Source organism: Nyctibius grandis, chromosome 2 (assembly GCF_013368605.1).
Source record: "Nyctibius grandis isolate bNycGra1 chromosome 2, bNycGra1.pri, whole genome shotgun sequence".
In the NCBI taxonomy this organism is placed as follows: domain Eukaryota; kingdom Metazoa; phylum Chordata; class Aves; order Nyctibiiformes; family Nyctibiidae; genus Nyctibius; species Nyctibius grandis.
Window position 1 is genome coordinate 105,431,873 of NC_090659.1, and position 23,090 is coordinate 105,454,962.

General features: G+C 42.1%; 2 protein-coding genes across 3 annotated transcripts in view; both read left to right on the forward strand.

The window, feature by feature from the left end:
• Positions 1–5,895: 5,895 nt before the first annotated feature.
• LOC137660458 (complement C1q and tumor necrosis factor-related protein 9A-like) lies at positions 5,896–11,480 on the forward strand. The gene is given in 6 exon segments (XM_068395322.1): positions 5,896–5,998; positions 6,001–6,037; positions 6,040–6,086; positions 6,089–6,119; positions 8,891–8,953; positions 10,675–11,480. Coding segments are annotated over 6 exon segments (1,032 nt in total). The 5' UTR covers positions 5,896–5,950.
• A 2,424-nt stretch (positions 11,481–13,904) lies between these two features.
• Positions 13,905–23,090, forward strand: part of MIPEP (mitochondrial intermediate peptidase) — a 97,863-nt gene continuing 88,677 nt past the window's right edge. For both annotated transcript variants that reach the window (XM_068422194.1, XM_068422203.1), the window contains exons 1-4: positions 13,905–14,075; positions 17,290–17,463; positions 19,445–19,533; positions 22,476–22,562. In XM_068422194.1, coding sequence (XP_068278295.1) covers positions 13,905–14,075; positions 17,290–17,463; positions 19,445–19,533; positions 22,476–22,562 — 521 coding nt within the window. The remainder of the gene's footprint in view (positions 14,076–17,289; positions 17,464–19,444; positions 19,534–22,475; positions 22,563–23,090) is intronic.

Below are 23,090 nucleotides of genomic sequence, written 5' to 3' on the forward strand. Positions count from 1 at the left end.
GTGCTGAGTGCTCCAATATCAAAGTGAAAGGCACAGTCTGAGCACTTAGTGATGTAGATTGGATGACAGAAAAACATACCTTGAGCAAACACTGGAGTAGGACGTTGTGATCAATAGCCTTTTGAAGGAGCCTGCGATTCATCTGGCCATGGTGAGCTCATTTGTGCATTTTATTTCATGCTTAGGCAGTCAGGCTAAATCCTGTAGATCATTCCATAATGTCAGCTTTTAAATCCTTCGAGAGCTTATCAGGTGGACCTTTGAGTTTGCATAGAAATAGCACTGCTTGTCTTGGGTTTTTTTGTTTGTTTTTTTTTAGAGGCTACATGATGACCTGTGCTTGGTAACAGAGACAAGGATTTGGGCATTTTTATGTTATAGTACCAAAGAAGAAATGAAAAAGTCAGCAATGGAAAACTGCACATCATGTAGCCTGTAAGAAAAGTATGCAAATACTTAGTGTGCTTCTGAATATTTTTCAAAATTCAGTTATTCTAACGAGCTAGAGAACATGTAATTGTGAGAATATATCAAAACTGTATAAACTGTCAGCACAGCACGTTTTTTTTTTAAATCTTAGGTCTGTGTTAGGTTTAGTTCACTGCAGTCAGAACTGACTTCTGGTTATCCAGGTTACCTACAACTGGTTATCTGGTTATCCAGGTTACCTATGGCTGAGGACTCACATACTGCCACTACTGGGTATTTAGGCTCTGGTTTCAAAAAAAAAGATGTATGTACGTGCATGTGTGTGAGTGTTTGCATGCATATATATTTACACCCACACCCCCACACACCTCCCCTTTGTAGACCCCATATGGCATCCCCAGATAATGTCTCTGCTGGCACCTACAGCAGGTTGCACCAGACAAGTGATCCGCACCCATCACAGCCTCCCTCTGTTTATGTTACGTCTTATATTTCTGTTGTGCATCTTGGCGGGGGGGGGCGGGGGAGGGCACAACAATGGCACCTGGGCAAGGGTTTACCTGAATCACTTTAAGCATTCAGAGTGGGCCACCAGCAATGATGGACAAACCACTCCGCAGACAAGAGAGGGTTGGAAGGCATCACTGGAGTCTGGTGTCAGCAAAGTTTAGAAGGGCAAATCTGAGAGGGCAGAGGTTAGCAGAGCAAGGAGTACCACTGCCCTTCAAGGGCTGAGTTTCACTCAGAAGAGAAACACAAGATGATGTAGGATTTGTCAACTGTTTCTCCTAGTGAATTTTAGAAAGCTGAAACTACTTCAGGGGGAAGGAGGAGCTCCAGGTGCTCCTGAGGGACTTTACTGGCAGAACCAGGCACATGCCAAAGTCCTCCTTGTTTCTGGCACAAGGAAATCAGAAGGCAGAAGGCCCAGTATATACACTGAAGTGAACTGTCAGTAGGCAGATTGCTAGGCACAGTTAACCTTGGCCTCCACCTGTGAGCGCAGACTTTGGAGATACCCATTCATGAAGGACTGAAAAAGTGTCTAGAAGGTGCTCTGCTAATCAGGGTGGGTATATGTTCTTTTATTAACCATCCATTTTATGATCATCGCTGCCATATTCACCTCCTAACAAAGGTAATTAGCACAGCAATCAATCTAAAAACAACCTGCATCTCCTGCTATTCAGATGCAGCATTTTTTAAGAGCAAATGATGAACTTTTGCTACTGTGTAATTATTTCCAAGGCATTATTCTGTGATGAGACAAGGCACACTAGAAAGCAGCCGACGGTAATGTTGGTCTTTAAGGCCATTCCTACAGCAGTTTTCTTGGTTCTCTGCTAAAAAAGCATCAAAACGGACTAACTGCAGAGTCCATCAAGGTAGATTAACTAATGAATTACGTCATTCTCACCTCAAGATTGGGATAGACAGACTGACTGTTGTCATTGCAGAATTCACAGCCTCTTTTGGGTCAGTGCAAGGACCCTGCTGCTCCAGGAGGCCCTGTCACTGCCCATGCTGTGTCCCCTGCAGCCCCCACTGCCCCTGGTGCTGTCCCCTGAGAGCCTCCGGCTCTCCCAGCACCCTGCAGCCAGGAAGGTTCGTCAGTAGATCCATGTTTTCTGCATGGCAGGACGGATCACTGAGGGCATAGCACTAAGCATGCAGGGTGGGCTATTTTTTAATGACTCAAAACTTTTGAAGTGTGAGAGGAGGCCAAGGCTAAGCAACCTTAGAAAATTTCAGATGGTGCCTAACAGGTAAAGAGAAGAGAATTTTTTTGTCGTGGCTCATTTTTTCTTCCCAACTAGCACAGCAGCGAGGCTAATTTGGCTACAGAAGTTCATTCAAGTAGAGCAGCTAATTGCTGCACATTGTCCTTCCTTTTCCTCAGAGCACGGTAGATAACAATGTCCCAGGTACAAACCAGGGCACCATAAAACTTGCAATATTTTCTTAGTACCACAGGGTGGTGGTGAAGACATTCGTGAAAACATCGCTCAGCTGTGCTGAGGATATGTTATTAATAGGCAGACCACACGTCGTATCTTTCTAGTGTGGGAACCCCCTCAGACACAGTGTTTTCAGTCACTTGCACCAACAGAGGTGACTTAAGGCCACTTCCTATAACACATTAACTCCTGTTACTATTGGTTTTATCCTTCACTGTTCACGATCAGCACTTAAGGAGTTGATGATATGCTCAGTTGCTTGACTTCCAGTAGTCCTTAGACAGCAGCAGTTTCAGTAGTTTTGAGAAGACAGTTAAGTATCAAGCTATGGCTTCTTCAAATTTAATTTAATAATACAAAATTTAGTAGCACAATAGCTTTGACTGATGCTTGAATAGCTAGATGCGGAGCTGCTAATTACCCATGAAAAGCACTCTTTATCATTCAATTTATTTACTTTAATTCAACCTCATTACTTCTTTTCCAAAATCACGTAATATTTGTAATGCCACATTCACAGTATTTTTGTTTTTAATTTCTATAGCCTTTTTGTCCCTAATTCCATTGTAAATTGCTTGATACAGAAACTAACTTTATTGCATGTTTTTGCAGCACAATAATGGTATAAGACATACCTTCCATCCCTACAAACCAAACAAGCTGTCAAAGGCAACATTTGTGTAATGTATTTGTATAATGGAACAGGTGAATCAAAGCCTTATTAATCCATTTTAACAATTTTCTTTCATGTAACAGTGGTAAAAGCAAAAGTACAGAGCACTTCAGCTTAATATTGGCATAAATAGGAAGATTCCAGTTTAAACCTCTGTTTTAATTATTGAACAGCTCTCAAAATTAAATCACTGACCTTTGAGAATTTAGTGACCAAACAAGTGCTTGTCCTCAAGGCACATATTTGAAGCGTGCATTCCTTTACAGGATTTAACACTCTGGTTAAAGATGCCCACGAACACTGCAAGTACAAAGTGAATGAGGTAAGACCAAAGATCTTATATATGTGATGATGGTGGTGATGATGATGGTGATATTGATGTTGTCAGCTTGTGGAGAGGATTGCATTTATGGGCACCAGACTGTCTATTCCTTAGGGAAGAAATACTCCCTTAAGAGAACTGAACTGGGAGTGGGGTTTTCTGTCAGTGGACAAGGACTGTCAGACTTCTCCATATACTAACAGCATCATACAGAGCACTTCTTCCTTTTGCACTCCTCTGGAGTCCTTTGTCTAAGGCAGCAAATATTTATATAGCTCAGAAACAGCAAATGTTTAATCTATTTTCAACTTTCTTTAGTGCCAACCAGGAGTAGCAGACAAAGCGGGATTTTGCAGGTGGGTGACCAAACAACGCTCTGTAGACCAATGGCAAAGGCACCGTAAATCACATTTCCAATCATTGTTGCAAATGGGGGAACTTTTCTGAAGACAGAATAAAAAGATTAAGGAACATGTTCCAAAATTAAGGTCTCCCTCTATAAATTACGTTAAAAGAATATTTAGATCGAATATTGCTAACAGGGTGTAATTATTCTTATTGAGAACATACTAGTCTCTCTCTGCATGGTATTTCTGTGCATTGTTTCATAAGACTGAGAAATGGTGGTGAAGAGAGTAAACAGAAGACTTTTTTTAGTCAATGCTAGTTAATATTTCAAAAGGAATACTGATCTTAGTATTAAGTTCTCATTAATGAAAGAACCAATTCAAAAGCCAATTATGTAAAATTTACTCATTCTATCACTTTTACCTGTATAAGTACTAACCTATATAGCCCAAGCTTCTGTGCACATTTCTGAATATTAATTCCAAATAAAGTGGGCATTAATTTTGTTGCTATTTGATTTTTGTTCCTCAGTCTAATTTCTTCCCATTAATTGCTCTTACACTCACTTAAACCAGTTGTGTCCAGAATTAAGTACTAATGTATTTTGGTAGGCCTATATTTGAAGACATTATATAGGAGGGACACACTAATGAAAGGATAAAGGACTTTAAGTAGCATAGTTACATGAAGGGGAAGAACCAGGCTAAAGACTTGATCCCTCACATCTTTGCCCTCATCTCGCTCTGCTCCAGCTCTGACCCGCTCTGGGGTCATTCAACTTATTAACCCAGTAGACGACTAACTCCAATGAAAAAAAGAAGAGAAAAAGATGATTGCTTGTGCTGAATTAGGGGGTTGAATTGCCCTAGCTCACCTCTGTGGCACCATAGCCATCTCCTGGGAGGTGACAGGTACAACTGTGCGGTCACAAGTAGGTGCAGGGAGAAATGTGGATGGAGAAGTGGGCATTAAGACCTCTGCTTCTTCTTGGTTATGAGCTGTTTGACTGGCTCAATTATATTATTTTTCCCTTAAGAAGCTGTTAGATAGATACTGGGTTATTAACAGCCAACACTGATAAAAGGTTGGAGATCAGAGAGGAGGAGGGTTTCCTTACAGACTCCAAATGCTTAAGGTGCCATTTGGTAGGAAGTCTTTGAAATAGGAAAGAGGAAGCTGGAAGATGTAGACAGCATTCTGCATGGCTCTGAAAGGCAGCAATGGCCATGAAATAGCTCCTCTTTGGGCACTGTTCTGGCTAGAGGAGTTAACAAAGAGATTTCTGAACAAGGAGAATGCCTACATGTTATGTAAGCAAAACCACAGCTCAGAGAAACAGCACATTCTATGAATCCTTGTGTACGAATGTGAGACCACTGGTCCTACCTGAATAACGTCCCAAAGACTTGAAATTTTGACTGTTGATTTGGCCTTAGGATAGCAACAACATTATTATTAGCCTACTTCCATGTAGACTTGCCAGACATTGGGGTTTCACGGTGTTGGAGTAAGACAGGTCACTGGAAGTTCTTTGGCATAAAGCTGCTGCAACTGTACATTCCTTGCTCTAATTGCTGGGGGCAGGGGGAGGATGATTACTTTTTGCCCGAGTTGCCTTTATTATGATCTTGAAATTTGGGTTAAGTTCAGCCAATCCATGAAATCTGGCTTTGTCCAGTGCACTCATGGTTTAAATAGAACAGTGTGAAACTCTACAGGATGCACTCAGCTGCTGTTTTCTTATTTGCTGGCTAGATTCTGAGGACATTGAGGGTAGCTCTAAACCTCCCCAGAGTTTTTGTGACTTTCAGCTGCTCATCATCTACATGCATCAAAATTTCCCTTTGCAGAGTCACTTATTTCCATAAGTCATACTGCATAAGAAAATATGAAACAGAACCTGATGCTCCGAATCACAGGGAATTAAGGAATATTTTAAATTGTGTAAAGCTGAGTTAATGTTTCAAATGTATAATGATGCTATGGCTGATGTTCCCATTAAATTATTATTTGAAATAGCACTCAGTAGTCTCCAGCACTGTACTTAATGCTATATAGAGACCTATAAATAAAACAAAACAAAACAATACACATGGTGAAAACCCCATTTCCCTTTTTTCCTCCCTCCCACACCCTGCATCCCCTTCTAATGTAGACTTAGGCAGATGTATTTTTGCTTTCTTAAATCTTTCAGCCAAACTCATACAACCTATCTAAAGAATGAAAAGCTGGATTATACTGCTGGCTATTGTAGTCAGCACAGCAGAATAACACAAAAACAGGACGTCTGTACCCAAGGGTATCCTGGCATCCCGGCAATCCTGGGCACAATGGCACACCTGGTCGTGATGGGACGTGATGGTTTTAAAAGGCGACAAGGGAGATACAGGTACTATGTTCAGAATAAATGATTTCATGTATCAAATGCAATGCCATTGTTCCTGGAGTTGTCTGTAGTTGCTCTGCATTAATGGGATTATTTTTCCTAGCTTTCAGAAAACATTTCAGACATTCATAATTTACTTATTTGAAGAAGGAAATACAAAGAAAGACCTAATAATGAAAGCAAGATAGCTAATACTATGGAGAAGTCAGGTCCATGGATAAAACAAATAAGAAGACTTTACATTCTATTTTGGTAATATTTTCATGTCTATTGAAAATTTTAAAGCCTGTAAACCTACTCCTACATCTCTAAGATAGCAACTGTATTTCTGTAAAGAGTTTCAAGCCCAGTAAAAAAAAAAAAAACCAACAACTGATACCCTATTTGGTGTTGTAAGAAGTGTGCAGTGCTAAGAAGATTTCTCTTTCTTATCTAAATTTTACATTTGTAGGACTTGCTTCTGAGTGTGCTTGCTGTAACTCAAGAGCCACTAGAGGGAAGTTCAGGAATGGAGACTATTGAAAAGCAGTGTTGGATTCATGTCTGCTCTAACAGGCTGTAATAGAGATTTGTGTGTGATACTGAAGACAGAGTAATCTTCTCAGCATCCTAAAGCTAATAATTCCCATAGTACTTTAAGCCTCAGGATAACGATGGCCCTTGCATCCATGCTGGAATATCAAGGCCAGGGTTGCATAAGGTGATAAATCTGTGGGCACGTGGACATGTAACACTTCATCTGAAGTGTCGCAATCCCAGAACGCAAAGTACAGGCCAAGGGCAAATCTGCTGCTTCAAATTTGTTGACAAAATTTTGGGGGGGAACTTTTCCCCAACAGGCTTTATGTTAGGTCAGCTATTGTGTGGCATCATGCAAGTGGCATCATGGCTTAACCTGTCACAAACACTGTTATTGTGGGCCTGGCTAACTCAGCTGCACAAATCAATCCAGATCAAACTTGTACTTATCAGATAAACCCTTCTATCAACTGCTGATCTTAAGGATTGTGAATCACAGCTCTTTTCAGTGGAGTATATAATCTAGTACATAAACCAAACTGAGGTTAACAGTCTAAAAGAAATTAACTTAAAATGTGCTGAAGTGTTTTACTACGTATTTCAAGCTAGTGGAAATGTCTGCCTTTAACAAACCGGGCTGCTAAGCTAATGAATCACCTGCTCCACCAGAAAAGTAAATGCCTCCGCAGACAGTGTACGCTGCAGAATCAGTGTTGAAGGTGTAGTTTGATGCGTGGCTCTTTGATGGCTATGCTGGCATAGGCAGGATCCTCTAACAGATCCTTTTCCTACCACTTGGCTCTTCTCTCTTATACACCACAACTGTTTATGTGGCTATACAGTAAACTAGATCAGCTGAAAAATAACCAGCACTTATAATTTGGGCAATGAAGAGTTATTCACTGCTTATGGCCTGCCGTGGACCACCAAAAGACAAATCTACCCACTGACGTATTTACCTCAGTGATTGCTGGACAGTTATTTTGATCTCTCTTGTTTATAAAATGATTTAGAGTTCTCTGTCAAGCAACCACCTACATGCTCCTTCTGCTTTCAGTGCCCTAGCCTGGCTAAAACCAAAACCTTTTAAAATCTAGAAACAAGCAAAAAAAAAAATTCCACTAGCTTCTTAATAGGCACATACAATTAACTGCCTTCTTTTTCTATATGCAGGGGTCCAGGAAAGTCTGAAAAATGGAAAATCCAGAGCTTACTTATTTTCATTTATCTTATAAAGGTCCTCACTTTAGTGCAGTGAATGATCACATGATATCACTGGTTTCTGATAAACTCTCCAACTTTTTTTCCTAAATTAAGCTATCATGATGGCTGTACTGACTATTCTTTGTTTGAACAAATTGGAGTGACTGTACCATTCTTTATATTGTATGTTTATATTGTATGTACATACACCTTTGCAGTTAAATACATGAGACATAATTTTGTTCCTTACCAAGTCAATGAAATTTCAGCACCTGCTGGACTGTGCCCATTGTGCAGAAAACTGCTAAAGAACTGTTCTCTAGGCTGTACGGCCTGAGAGCTACTCTTGGAATATAGTTACATCCAAACTGCCAGCTCTTTTTTCTTCTGCTGCATTCTGGATGCAAATCCAGGTATTTGATCACAAGCCTCCTGGTCACCTGTGATGTTACTACAAAAAAATTACTTCTATAATTGCTCTCTTTAGAGCAGTGGGAAGTCCATGTCATGCTAGATACAGGGATCAAGAGTGTGAATGCGTTCCTCAGACCTGCAGGCAATATTATTCCACTGTAATGTTCCATTACCATTGGCCAAACCCCTGCAGATGTCTCTTCTTGAGAGGGGAATTTACCATCATTTCACTACTAGGCTTCCTGTCCCTGCAAAGCTTCTTGCTGAATGTGGCTTTCCCACTCCTTTTCCTGCTGGCATCTTCGATGGATGGAGGCAACAACAGGACAAGAGGTTTTCACATTGGTGGTCCTGACCAGGGTATAGCTCCTCTACGTATCTCAATAACCCACCTCTTTATGCCATGGATTCCCTCTGTCTCAAAAAACCACCATCCTCAAGCAGAGTTTCTGAGCTCTCTCTCAATCACTCCATAAGATAAAAGTATCAGCAGTGGCACCCACTAAAAGTCAGGAATAAGACTACTCTTTACATTATTGTTTAACCAGGCTTGAAAGGAAGGATTACAGAAGGATTCATCCCAAGTTTCCTGGTAATTCAATTGTTTAATGAAAATCTGTTTTTCTCTTCTGTACTAGGTGAAGCAGGACTTCCTGGCAGTCCAGGAAAAGATGGTGCAAATGGAGAGAAAGGTGAACAAGGTCAGAGAAGAAGTGTTTCAATTTATTATTTGTCTATCAACTGCTACCCTTGTGTTTGTGAGCACAGGGCATGCTATACATTCTAGCTGTAGCAAAAGTACCATGAAGGTTAAAAAACCTTTTTCCAGAAGTAGTAGAGGCTGCACACATATGCTGACAATACAAGAGGAATTTACCACCTCCAATTATCCTGCTGCCTCTGATGCCCTACAACTTGTTTGCTTGGCCTGTTATCCTACCTTTGACCCTTTTGTCAGCTGCTGAGGAAGACACTGCATCTGCAGCCACCTCAGGAAAGTGAGACTCCTGTAGCTATGTATGCAGCTTCAGGGAAAGGGACTTTTAAAATAAATTGTAGAACACACAAGTTGTACACCTAAAAATACAGTAGATCCTGTATACTTCACCTGTTTAGCCAACCTATGCATATGCAGCATGTCTCCTGTGTCAGATGGATGTACATGTGCAGGGCGACTTGTGCATAAAAGCAGGGAGTCAGCCATTGTGCAAGTGGCATCACATCATTCTGCACAAATTCAATAACTCTGAGATGCTGGACTTGTGCATCCTTAGAGTAATTTTACACAGACAATGTATATATCCAAAAGCATGGAAGCTTGCCAAAGACAACGTCCAGGTTCTCCAAAATCCTGAAGTTGACCCTGAGAAATAACATATGGTATATGCATTGCATGGGAGTAATTCCAAGCTGCTCTAAACCCCTCAGACTTTTCTCCAGTCTAGAAATGACCTCAGTCCTAGAAGGAGCATGAGACATGAGGCCACAAATGTTGTTTAAAATTACCACAGCTTTCTTTGGTAAAAATTTTTTTCCTGTGTCTTTGTCCTGATGGACCCGTCATGCTTTTCCCAGAGGCTCACCATAAAAACCTCACCTGTTTTCAGTTCATTGCTGCTGTTAAATACTCTCAATTGTAAATTGAGAACAGTAAGCTGTAAATACAGCATTATTCCTAACATCAGAAGCCAGAGGCTCTTATGCAGAAATTATCAGCTGCTTTTCCTCATTGACAGAGTATATGATCATGATGGTATCTTTTGTCTATCAAGTGCTAACATGCCCTTCACATCATGAGATCTTCACCTTCAAACCCTTGTGCAGCATTCAGGGGATTTTCAAAGGCTTTGAGCTTTACTCCAAGAGTGGATGAAGGATAAATGGAGCATGTGGTAACAAATAACAAGGACAAAAAGCCTTTAGTTTAACTGCAGTAGCAATCTAGGTAACCCAAGCAAAGTTCCATCACGTAGAAATCACAGAAACACATAGCAAGCAAGTTCTGGGTATTGTCCAAAAAGAATGTTCATCTGATTAAATTGTGAACCATCTCCCCCATTTTGTATATCAAAGGCTGAAAACAAGTCTCTGGACAGATGCTGCTTGTGCCTGCAATGATGTGAGCTGTCAGTGCTACCATCAGCCTGTAGACAAATCACACCTTCTTTTCTTCTTATTCTTGCTGCTCTCAGCCAGGGCATCTGTTTTCTAACGCAATAGCTGGTGCTTCGGACTTTATGCTTATCCTGCGCTTAAATGTATGAGAAATTGTACGTACAGTGAGCACAGTATGTACAGTGGTAACGCACACCTACACATATGTCTTTGTGCTGAAACTCATGTTGTGCCTCACTAATCCAGCAGAGGATAACAAGAAAGTGTCTTTTTTTTTAAAATTTTTTTGAATTATTTTTTCATTTAGGAGCCAATGGAACTGTTGAAGAGAAGGGGAACAAAGGAGATAAAGGAGAAAGAGGACGACCTGGGAAACTGGGACCAAAAGGAATTATAGGGTCAGTGGGTTACAAAGGTCAGAAAGGAGAGCTGGGACTGCAAGGCCAAAAGGGGTTAAAAGGAGACATTGGGCCTATAGGTCCCAAGGGGACAAAGGGTGAAATTGGCCATCCTGGAAGAGTTGGTTTCCCAGGGCCAATTGGCCCAACTGGTAATCCTGGTCCTAAAGGTAATACTGGAGATCTGGGGCCACAGGGTAATCCAGGAGTTCAGGGGGAAAGAGGCTTGAAAGGAGACAGAGGAGATAAGGGGAATGTAGGTGCCCCAGCAGTTCTGCCAAGGAGCGCTTTCAGTGTCGGCCTTACGATTGCCACCAAGTTTCCGCCCCCGAATCGCCCGATCAAGTTCGACAAGGTGCTGTATAATAGTCTAAATGACTACAACACAGCTACTGGCAAATTCACCTGCAAATACCCTGGTGTTTACTACTTCACCTACCACATCACTGTCTACTCAAGGAACGTCCGAGTAGCTCTAGTTAAAAACGGCATCAAGATGCTGCACACGGTGGACAGGTACCAGAGTGGAGAGGACCAGGCCTCGGGAGCCGCCATCCTCGAGCTGCAGGGAGGAGACGAGGTATGGCTGCAGGCTCACCAAGGAGAGACTTTCAATGGGCTGTTTGCAGACGCTGATGATGATACCACCTTCTCTGGGTTCCTCTTGTTTGGCACCTCTGACCCACTGGAGCCTCTGCCGTCGCCCGCCACATAACTCCATGTTATCCATGAATGCTGTATGTCTGTGTCCTTCAGCCCTCCCTAATAAAGTTGTTACCTGCTGGCCAATTTCTATGGGATTCAACAGAAAACAAATCATCCAGGGAGGTATGCCGAGGGCTGAAAGGGAGACATAGGACTGCAGTACAGGTTGGGACCAGCTAGGCATCTCCTTAAAAGTTGAGTGTTTTTTTTCTTTTTAACTGAAGTCATCACAGTGGGAAGGTGCAGGATCACACTACTTGTGTAGGAAACCAGGCCTCATTATGCACACAACTGCTCATTGCACAGCTTACTGTGCTGAAGTTTTCATGACCAGCTGCTAAAACAGAGCTCAAGGCTTCAGAGGCATAGTCAGAAGAGTTTGAATTAAACGACTTCTTGTCCCAGTCACAGGGTACCAGGTATTTATTTATTAAACTGTCCTAATCTGCTGTTGTCAGCTTTGTTTTTTAAAACTCAAAAACATTCCTAATGTGCACAAACCGTCTTTATGGCTGCAGTTGCAGGACAGTTGGTTTCAGGAACGGCTTCTGCACAAGAGAGGACAATTGTTAAGCATCTACAGTGCTGCGCTTGACACATTACTGGTTTGGTGACTTACTGTAGTTACACAGGGGTGTGTACACCAGTTCTGAAGGACAAATGTTTTAAAGAAAGTGGGACGAAATCAAAGCTAAAATTTCAGGTTCTGGAACTTTGACATGTGGGTTCCTGCCATCTTGTATAAATATTAAGCAGTTGTTACTTCCAAGCCAGTTTATATCTTTCTAGGTGCCATGCGTAGATGGACTTGAAACTTGGTTAGTTTGCATCCAACCATTTCAAAATAATTCTTAAACTTGGAATTAGCATAGTTTGATACCTCCCCAGGGACTGCTTGCTCTGTGGCATAAGTGAGTTTCATTGCAGCTGGGCAGATTTTACAGCAGCATTAAGGCTCTGGGGAGACCTTAGAGCAGCCTTCCAGTACCTGAAGGGGGCCTACAGGAAAGCTGGAAAGGAACTTTTTACAAGGGCATGTAGTGACAGGACGAGGAGTAATGGTTTTAAACTGAAAGAGGGTAGATTTAGATTAGATTCTTTAGGAAGAAATTCTTTACTGTGAGGGTGGTGAGACACTGGCACAGGTTGCCCAGAGAAGCTGTGGCTGCCCCCTCCCTGTCAGTGTTCAAGGCCAGCTTGGATGGGGCTTTAGCAACCTGGTCTCGTGGAAAGGTGTCCCTGCCTGTGGCAGGGGGTTGGAACTAGATGATCTTTAAGGTCCCTTCCAACCCAAACCATTCTATGATTCTACGAGCATTTAAATATGGTTCTTTGCTCTCTGTGTAGCTGAAGGTCTGAAATAGAGCGAAATGGAGTGATAGGAGGATGTGCCATATGGCTTCTCTGAAGCGGGCAGATATTCAATGTTGGTGCAAAAATGCAGCACAATGCTGCTGCACTTCAGAATTAGCCATTGCAAAACAAATTCTCCCAAATGAAAGATAATCTTTAATCAACGCTGAAGCAGACATACTGGAGAACTGATTGAGAGATATTTCCTGTGCCATAAAACTTTAATTTCTGTGCATTTTCTCAGAATTTATTTTCTTTTTTCCCTTTTCCCCTAAAACTCAAACATTTCACAAAAGATGCTGGTAAGTCCCCCTCCCTCCCCTTAAAACAGAGTAAAGCAGAGATGCCAGTTGACATGAGTCAGCATCATGAAATTCAGCGCAAATGCAATGCAGGAGCAGGACGCCTGGCTCCCCATCACCCCTAACGCTGACAGGGAGACATGGAAACACGGACACGTCCCCACAGTAGTTGAACCCCGAGCAGGGACCACAGGCCCAACGCGAACATGGCGAGGTGGTTTCCTTCAGGAAAAACGGCTGCACTTCTCGCATCAGCTGAACTACAGTGAGGGGGATGCCAGGACACTAGGACAGAGGAAAGGGTTATGTGAATTTTTCGGTAAGAGGAGACTTTTCCCCGTAAGCCACAGCCCATTAAGTTTGTGTCATAGAAGCATCTAGACCAAAAAACGCTTCAAAATGGACTTAGGTTTAACTGGAAAACATACAGGAGAAATGTCAGTCGGCAGATACCCGTCCTCTCACCGCGGCCCCGGCGCTCGCCAGGCGCCGCAACCCTGCGGCGCAGCCCACCCAGCCCACCGGGCCCTTCCCCACAGCGCCGGGCCACGCCCGGCCACAGCCGCTCGCAGAGGCCGCCTCCGCCCCGTAACGGCCGGGAGGGAGCGAGGGAGGCGGGCGGACGGGCTGAGGGGAGGCAGGGGTCAGGGAGCTCCGCCTCCCTCCGTGCTGTGCCCGCAGGCGCTCCCCTTGCTCCTCCTCCCCTCGGCCCGGGCGCGGGGAGGTTGCGGCTGAGCTAGCTGGGAGCGCTTGGGCCTGTAGCCTGGGCCCGCTCCGCCATGCTGGCCGGCTGCCGGCGGGCGCTGCCGGCGGCGCTGGGCCGGGCGCTGCGGGGCCGGGCGGCAGGGCCGGGCCGCCGGGCCGTCAGCACTAGCTGGTGCCCGGTGGGCGCCGCGTTCGATGCGAAGCAGCAGCAGCAGCTGCGCGGCAGCGCGGCGGGCAGGGAGACGGTGAGCGGCGGGCGGGGAAGGGCCAGCGACGGGCGGGAGGCGGCCCTGGATGCCGCAGCCGTGCGCTTTGCTGTGCTTGTGTGCGATTTTTTTTTTTATTTTAAATCTTTTAAACCGCGGTGGCGGGGCCAGCTGGGCTGTTACCAGACAGTTTAGGCGGTTGCATCTTTGTAAGGGTTTGTTTTGGTTCATTAGAACCAATTATGTCTTCTGGACACGGGAGTCTGAAAATCACGGCCTTGTTTATGGAAACATTTGCTTAGAGCCTCAGTGGAGACCATATGTATGTATATATATGCATTATCCCTTCCACTCCCAGCTCTTACCTGGCTGTGGCTTTTTTAATTCGTCAGTGTCATGCCCATGCACTTTGGCAGTGCTTCAAAATCAGACTGCTGACACCCTCTTGCGTGGGTATTGTGCTTGACATTCAGTTGCTTGTGGCAAAAAAGTGTTTGCTGGGTTGGTGACACTCGGGCTCTTTGATTTATTTCTTTTTAGGGTGAGTTGGGTACGTTTGTTAATGAGAGTCTTTGGAATCTAAACAAGTTCCTGGACAGCGTAAGATGTGCACTTTCAATGGCACAGTGCACGCAGAATACTTAGCCCTGTAAAGTCCAGGTGTTAGTCTGCTGACTCAGTTATTTCTGCCACAGTGCCCATGCTGGTGATGCTGTTGAACCCTGGGACTAAGGGATTCTGTGAGGACAAATCTGATCTCTGTTTGTAATCCAGCATGTTTGGGAAACTTTTCTTCTCTCTCTCCTCTGCAGGCACACTGGTGTAAGTCTTGCTCCAGGAAATAATCCAGTTAAATATTGTGCATTTGCCTGGTCTAGGGAATGAGTTCTAGATTTGCTTGGCCTACGGAGAGGATGTAGAGTTCTCTCTTCTTTGGGAAGGGAGATGTGTATTTCAGGATTGCAGAAGGTCTGTGACAGGTAGGGTGTAAATGCTGGGGCCAAACAAAGAGAATAATGCTGCAGCTGTGCAGCCACACTGTTAAAGAACACAGAGACCTGCACCAGGCTTCATTTTTTTTTTAATTTTTAAATTTTTATGTCAAACTTGGTGTCATGTGGAAGAGGAGCTCCATGGCTAATTTATCTCTGAGAGAAGATATCTTCTGTTCACAGAGGAGTACATTTGCAGGAGGAGCTCACTTGGGAGGGTAAATGGTGATGCAGGGCAGCAGGAAGGCCAGGAGCTCTCTGGGACATTGCAGGTCACGGCATAAGCTGGCTGAGGATCTGAGTGAAGGGGCAGTCTTGAGTCTCATGCAGCAAGCATTATTGAAGGGTGGTGTGGTATGTGTATATTTATGGTGTGTGCATTGTTTATATACAGGTGAATATTTATAAGACTATCTTTTTCAGTGTTCCTTTCAGTCCAGTTCCTGTTCCCAAATAATAAATTAAAACATGAGAAGTGTGAGGAAAGGGTTTCTGTCTTAGGGTGGCCAGTTTACAGTAAGAGCATTAGGGGAAAAAAAGGCAGTTTTAGCAACAGTGACAGAAAAAAAAATAAGAAAAAGCAACTCAGAATATCCCAAATACTTAACTTTAGGGGATGCTTTTTCTTCAGAATACATACTTTTACAGACAAGCTGTCAAGTTGCAGATTTTCATTTTATTTGGATAAATACTTGTAAGCTACATGCAAACCTGCAACTGACTGCTACAACACAAAGAGTTTGCAGAAGGTGCATTGTAAAGTGACTGGCCTGCAGATTTTCAAATCCAGATTGTGATTTTTAAATGCTGAGGTTAAATTTGGGAAGGGATGGATGTTGTGTGAGATGATGTACCTTGTACCGTTAGATGCTGTTGTTGAGAGGTAAGGAGATGCTCATGTTGCAGTTGGGCAGTTGCAAAGGGAGTGTATTGCTTGCAGAGATGTTGTTTCATCTTAAGTCAATTTTTTTTACCGTTGTAAATCTTGTCTTCATTTAGCCCACACCCAGGGCTAAACTATAAGCGGTTGTTCTATCACCCAATGTCCCTTCCCCAGCAGAGAAAGGGAATTGGGAAAAGGTGGGAGACTCGTGGGTTAAAATTTTAAACAGATTTAATAAAATAAGAAAAGCAATATCAATGGTAATACAAAACACAAAATTATACTTAGCCCACAGTGTGCTGGCAAGTCGCTCCAGGGATACCAATTGTTGAGAAGAAGAAGAAAGAGGGATCAGAAAAGATCAAAAAGAACAGGAGAACAAAAAGAGCCCCAGCCCTCCCCAGCAAGCTTTGCCTGTTGTAGTGAACCTGATGTTATAGAACACACCCGTGGGCCAGCCTGGGTCAGCTGCCCTGGATTTAACTAGTAATGGCTTGATCACCATGGCTGACCACAACTGAAACAATGTAACAGAAAATTGATTCTATAAATTTTATTCCCACAAAACCAGGACAGTCTGTATCATGGAACTTCTCTAGCAGGTAGTGTTAGCAATTTTGGTTGATCTGCGGTTGGACCTCTTTAACTCTCTTCCACAAATGCAGACCGTAACCGCTGTCTGTGTGTACCCTGCCCAAGTCAGTGTGTTTACCCTGCCCTGTTGGACAGGGCCAGGCTTGGTAAGAGCTTCAGGAATAAAACTGTTCATACCATATGATTTTTGAGTTGTTGCTGACCATTCCTTTGAGATCTGGCTCCAGCATTTGGGGCTCATTTAATGAGCCTGAGACAACTGTCCTATTGCCTGCAATCTGTTGATATCTAGGGCTGCTGGCCAACTCGTTCACTGTTTTGACACTCTTGCTCAGTCCTCACATTCCGTGGTAAGTCTCTTTTGCTTCAGAGGGATGATTTCCCTCATTTCAGAGTGTAAATGGATTTCCTATGACTTGTCTGGTGCCTATGCTTTGGAAGTGAGATAAAACATGCTTTGAGAAAAGGATGGTATAGGAGGTTATAGGGTGGAAGGGGAGAGTTTGTGAGGATTTAAGGTTTGCTGAGAACAATCCTGGCTAAAAGAACCCGAATGAGGTTTTGCTCTGGGAAATGAGATGTTTTCGTGTGATACCAGTCTCTTTGATTCTGTGACTATTCTCTCTATAAAGACACTCATGTGAGAATGTTTTAGTGAAGTGTCACAATATGCTAGCTAGGGTCATTTTGGTAAAATTATGTGGTGATAATTCCGTCCTGAAACAAAGGGGCAGAAAGTGAGGAGAGTAATAGTGATGTGTTTTCGTTGTGTTCTGCACTGCAGGGTCTGTTTGGTGTTCCAGAACTGAGCTGTCCAGAAGGATTTCAAGAAGCACAGGACAAAGCATTGCAAGAATCGGAACAGCTAGTCCAGAAGGCATGTTCAACACCACCTGGGCCAGAGACCATAATGATCTTTGATCAGCTTTCAGATGGCTTGTGCAGAGTAGCAGACTTGGTAACTTACTTTTTTTTATTACTACTTGAAGCAATTTCTTTTAAACTGACTGACTGAATAAGCTTGCACCATGTTGTTCCATTTTATAGTTGTCTGCACTGCAGTAAATAGTAGATCAGCTCTGTGAAATTTTATGCTAAGACAGAAAATTAAATTGATTGAAAGTTAATTACAGAGGCTTTTACCAAACAATATGTAACTACAAATCCTGTCAAACTGTCCAGTTAATTTTAAGACAGATGTAAAAATAGTATAAAGGCCACAACAAGAAAAATAACAGTGATATTAGAATTGTATTTCTGCTGTAATATTAATACATAAGCTTTCCAGCATCACTTACATTGTGGAAGACAGGGGATTGCTCTCAAAGTTAAAGCTAGAGTTGCAATACACATGTTTTTAAGTTAGAAAAGTTTATAGGTGAAGCTCCATAAAGAACTTGGAGATTAAAAGCAGTAGATGAAGCTAAACTATCACTTTTTATTAACACAGGAAAAAATGCAGGTGTTTCCTAGATTGCAGTTTCTGTGTTCCACAGAGTTAGAGTACTTGGTCTAATAGTCTGTATCACAAAATGATAAGTTTAATGGAGCACTTTGTATTGCTCTCTGGAGACTGTTTGTCCGAAGTATGTCTTTTACCAAAGGATCACTCTTTGTTTGAAGGATACAGACCCAACCTTCACAGTGAAATCAGTTCTTAATAAATAGGTCACTGAATTTTTTTACTCTAGTTTTCATATTTAAATTTCTCTGTGTGTTTTCAGTTCTCAAATCTTGTTTCTTGTTTTTTTTCTGGATTAGAGACATCTTTTTTGCCAGGCACTTTTTCCTTCTGAAAATACTTACTTGCTCTGTCAAGTCACTAATTGTCTTTTTGTCTGTTATATTTTATATAGACTATGCCTAATTCCGCTTAATCAATATCTAACGAAAACACTAATGTCAGAATTCAATGGTCATAGTTTTGTATCGGTTTGCTGAGGTAAAATTACCTCCTATGTACTACTTTCAGGTTTATATGTTCAGAGATGCAGAGCTTGCAGAGCTCTGTCTGGAAGCAATTGGTAATTGTTATCTGTTGGCAGGAATTTTGAGATCTGCCATTCAGCACGTATTCTGCCAATATTATACAGGATTTTAAACAGGGATTCTAAGAAGTAAAAATCTTAAGTGTATAACATTTGTAAGGTTGCCTTTTCAATCAAACTGCAATCATCCTGTTAAACAAAGTCAAGCTTGTTTCATGTACTTCCTGTAAAATCATGCTGAATACCTTCAATGTATACCTAATCTTTAATTAAATGTATTCCTAATCTTTAATTCTTTATCATTTCAATGCCAGAACCTCCCTGAATTTATGTTGGCAATCATGGCTCCCCAGCCCCCTTTTAGCATTCTTCTAGCCTCCTGAACTCCTTTAAGTATTTGGAGACTTACTAAAAATCAGTAAGACAAATAAGAACCCTGTTCTGAATCCAAAAGAACTTCTGGGTTTTCTCTTTAAAGATATTTCTTCCTACTAGGTAATGATGTCAAAGCATAACTTGATGGTCTATACGCAGGAGTAAAATGGGTTTGAAAACAAACCCTCTATGCATGTTTGGTGGTGTGCTTTCTTCTTAACTGTGAATTTTAGTTTTAAAAACCTTTTGTAGTAACATTTAAATACATTGGAGTATCTCTGTGTTTTAAGGACTCTAAGATACACACCATACTAAAAATGTTTTTAAGAAGTGTGTTGATTAAAGATATTTTTTGGAAAGACACTTTCACTGTCTAGTTTAATAGTTGTCAGCACAGTTTTCCAATAAGCTTTATTTTTTCGAAAAAAAAATGCAAATTCTGCAAATAGATTGCACGGAACTGGAGAAATAAATGTTAGTGTAGATGGAACTACTTGAGTGCAACTTTGTTTATAACTCAAGATTTTTTTATTTATCTTTTTGTCTTTTATTTATTTTCTTCTTCTACTATGTCAGGCTGATTTTGTGAAAATTGCCCATCCTGACTTTGCATTCAGAGAGGCTGCTGAAGAAGCTTGCAGGAACATTGGTACCATGGTAGAGAAGTATGTTTTCTTCGTTGTTTTTTTTTTTTTTTTTTTTTTGCTATTTCCATATGCATCTTTAAAAATTACTGTATGTTCATCTATGAAAAGAGCAATCAACAAAAAAATATGTAGGAAGGATTTGCACGCGAGAACAAAGCGTCAGTCATGCTGTTACAGATATTTAAGGATTTAGCTTTGTTACAGTATGTCATGAAAGGTTATTCTATTTTAGCTTCAGTTTACCTTCTGAACGGTTTTTAAGTTCTCAACTGACTCCGTGTCACTGAAACCCATCAAAGACTCAGGCTACGTTTTTCTAGGACTTGTGACAGTTAACTAGCTGTTGTAAAGTGTATATACAAAACGCTAATTTGTTTCTAAGGTCTAAGCGGTTGTATTTCAGAACACTTTTTCTTCTGTTTTGCTAACCCCTTGAATTCACAGAATCACAGAATGGTTTGGGTTGGAAGGGACCTCAAAGATCATCTGTTCCAACCCCTCTGCCACAGGCAGGGACACCTTCTACCAGACCAGGTTGCTAAAGCCCCATCCAACCTGGCCTTGAACACTGCCAGGGAGGGGGCATCCACAACTTCTCTGGGCAACCTGTTCCAGTGTCTCACCACCCTCACAGTAAATACTTTCTTCCTGATATCTAATCTAAATCTACCCTCTTTCAGTTTAAAACCATTACCCCTCGACCTGTCACTACTTGCCCTTGTAAAAAGTCCCTCTCCTGCTTTCCTGTAGGCCCCCTTCAGGTACTGGGAGGCTGTTAGAAGGTCTCCCTGGAGCCTTCTCTTCTCCAGGCTGAAGAGCCCCAACTCTCTCAGCCTGTCTTCATAGGAGAGGTGCTCCAGCCCTCTGATCATCTTCGTGGCCCTCCTCTGGACTTGCTCCAACAGCTCCGTGTCCTTCTTATTTTGGGGCCCCCAGAGCTGGACGCAGTACTGCAGGTGGGGTCTCACAAGAGTGGAGTAGAGGGGCAGAATCACCTCCCTTGACCTGCTGGCCACACTGCTTTTGATGCAGCCCAGGATACGGTTGGTCTCCTGTGCTGCAAGTGCACATTGCCGGCTCACGTTGAGCTTCTTGTCAACCATTGCCCCCAAGTCCTTCTCCTCAGGGCTGCTCTCAATCCCTTCATCCCCCAGCCTGTATTTGTGCTTGGGATTGCCCCGACCCAGGTGCAGGACTTAGCACTTGGCCTTGTTGAACTTCATGCGGTTCACACAGGCCCAATTCCAGCCAGTCAGTGCGATATGTGAAAGGGGAAAAGACAGTCTCCCATTAAAATGAGTGTCTGAGGATGTGTCTGTCTAGGGCTGTGATATATGCCTGGTTTACCCTGGCATACTTGTGCTTTATTTAAACCCCCATTTCATAGAACACGTTCTGAAAGACTTCTGTTTCTGAAGTTTGGCTGTTCTTCAGGTCCTTTTTTTTTTTTTTTTTAAATATCTTAAAACCCAAATCCCAAAAATTACCTCTGTGGTCCTTGACTACAATGAATTGATTTGCTTCTCTTCCGCTTTTGCTGCTGAGAAGGTGGAAAAGGGTGACCTTTAATCTCCAAATACAGTGTCCTTTCAGTGTCTTCCCTTCCTGTGGCATTCAGGAATAGCCTTCTTAAGTGAAAGCTTTACCAAGCAGTACTGTGAAGTTGACCCAGAGTCTGCTGCTTCCCTCAGGGTTCCTAATAACAGCGGAGGCAGTGACTGGTTGACCTGGTGTCCCACAGTAAGTTGCAGAGGCAGTGAAGCCTTTTGTACTCTGAGGACAGCATTGCATCAGTTTGTTTAGCAAGCCTTGTGACTAACATGGCTGGCTAAAAAGAGAGTTCTAAGATTCAGTTCATCAGAAACTGTTTCTTTGGCCTTGCCAGCATGTTTCTTTCACTTGAAACTGGATTTTTCAAGATTCGGATTGAGCACACCATCTATAACAATGAGACTTTAGTATCTGAATGCCACTTCAGATTTAAGTTTTGTAGAAAGAAGAAAGTATTCACAAATTAACCTGAGAGGCTCATAAACTATTGCAAATGCTCAAAACTAGCTATTGTTGAATGTTCATTTTCATGGGCAAATGGTATCCCTCAGGAACTACTAACAATACATATCTGCTAGCCACTTTTTGACAGAGTGCTGGGCTTCTTATTTAACACCTTCTGTACAGACCCTTTTCTGAAGTACAGGCATGATGCAGTGTCGTCTTCCATCTCTGAATTGGGTGTTGGTAATTACTAACTGCATTTTACAAATGGGGCTGCAGAGGCTTCCTGCACCTCTGCTCATTTAAGAAGTTAGTGCTCAAGACTGTCAGACTGGGGGCTGCTGCCCACCGCAGCCATGCTGATGTATATGCTTGTGTTTCATTCCCCACTGTGATTCCCACCCAATAATCCAGGTCGACATACATGCTTGTAGTTAACGTGCCAGCAAATCTGATGGAGGTAGTATTGTCTGGCACAGGGACAGCGATGAGTATCTGGAAATGTTCTGGGGATAGTAAGCTCTTAGTCTACTTCAGCGGCAGCCAGTAGGAGATTTATCTAATGGCAATTGAGCATAGATCTTCCTTCAATGGAGTCCTTTCAAAATTAGGATTAGAAGACAGTTCTCCCATCTTTGTGCTCTCGCCATGGTTATCTTTGTGCATACAAAATAAGCTGTCAGTCTTAGACTTGCTCGTATTTACCACAAAATGCCATGCAGAAGTATTTTTCTGTTGGATACACAAGACCTGTTTCCATGCCAGTTTGTTCACACATCCTTTGTATACAAATTTTGTAGTTTTTAAGTGTTGTTGTGAACCAGAAAGCATTTTAAAAATACAGTCCTTGGTTTTTAATGTTGTTTCAGTAAATATTAAGCTCTGCCTTTGAATGAGTAATAACAAGAGGCTGAAATATTAGTGTTTGTTGCTAATGTGTGATTCTTTTACACTGTATCTTTCAGATTAAATACAGATATTGAACTGTGTCAGAGTTTGAGACGTCTGTTAGCTGATGAAATTGTTATGAGTTCCCTAGATCCAGAAACCAGGTACTTACGAATTCTTAAAAGATTTAGATTTTTAGATAGTATATGTCATACCTTATTGTGCTTATATTTTGTGTTTTGTTAAATTAATTAGTACAACTGGAAAACATACCACATCTCTGTTACTAATTTATTAGTCACTATTAAATTACCTGCACAGGAGCTAGGAAGTTTGTAGTTTTGTAGTCTTGGAGGATGTCTCTGTGACTGTAGAGCACAAGATATATTTAAGCTGAATAACTGAGATCTACAAAACCAAAAAAATTAGAACTTAAGATTTTCTTCAATAGCACCATTTTGATTAAAATGAGGTGCTGTACTGTGATGTATGTATCAGTGTTTTTAGCAATAAGAGTAGGGAACAGACTATAAAACTTGATTTCAGTTTATAGAAACTTTTTATAACTTTCAAAATCAGATTATCAGTATATTTATTTAAAGCTCACTTTATGATTGCTGTAAAATGTTTTATTAGCTGCTTATTCACTTATAGTTCTGAATTACTTCTTCACTGACGTGGTTAGACAAGCT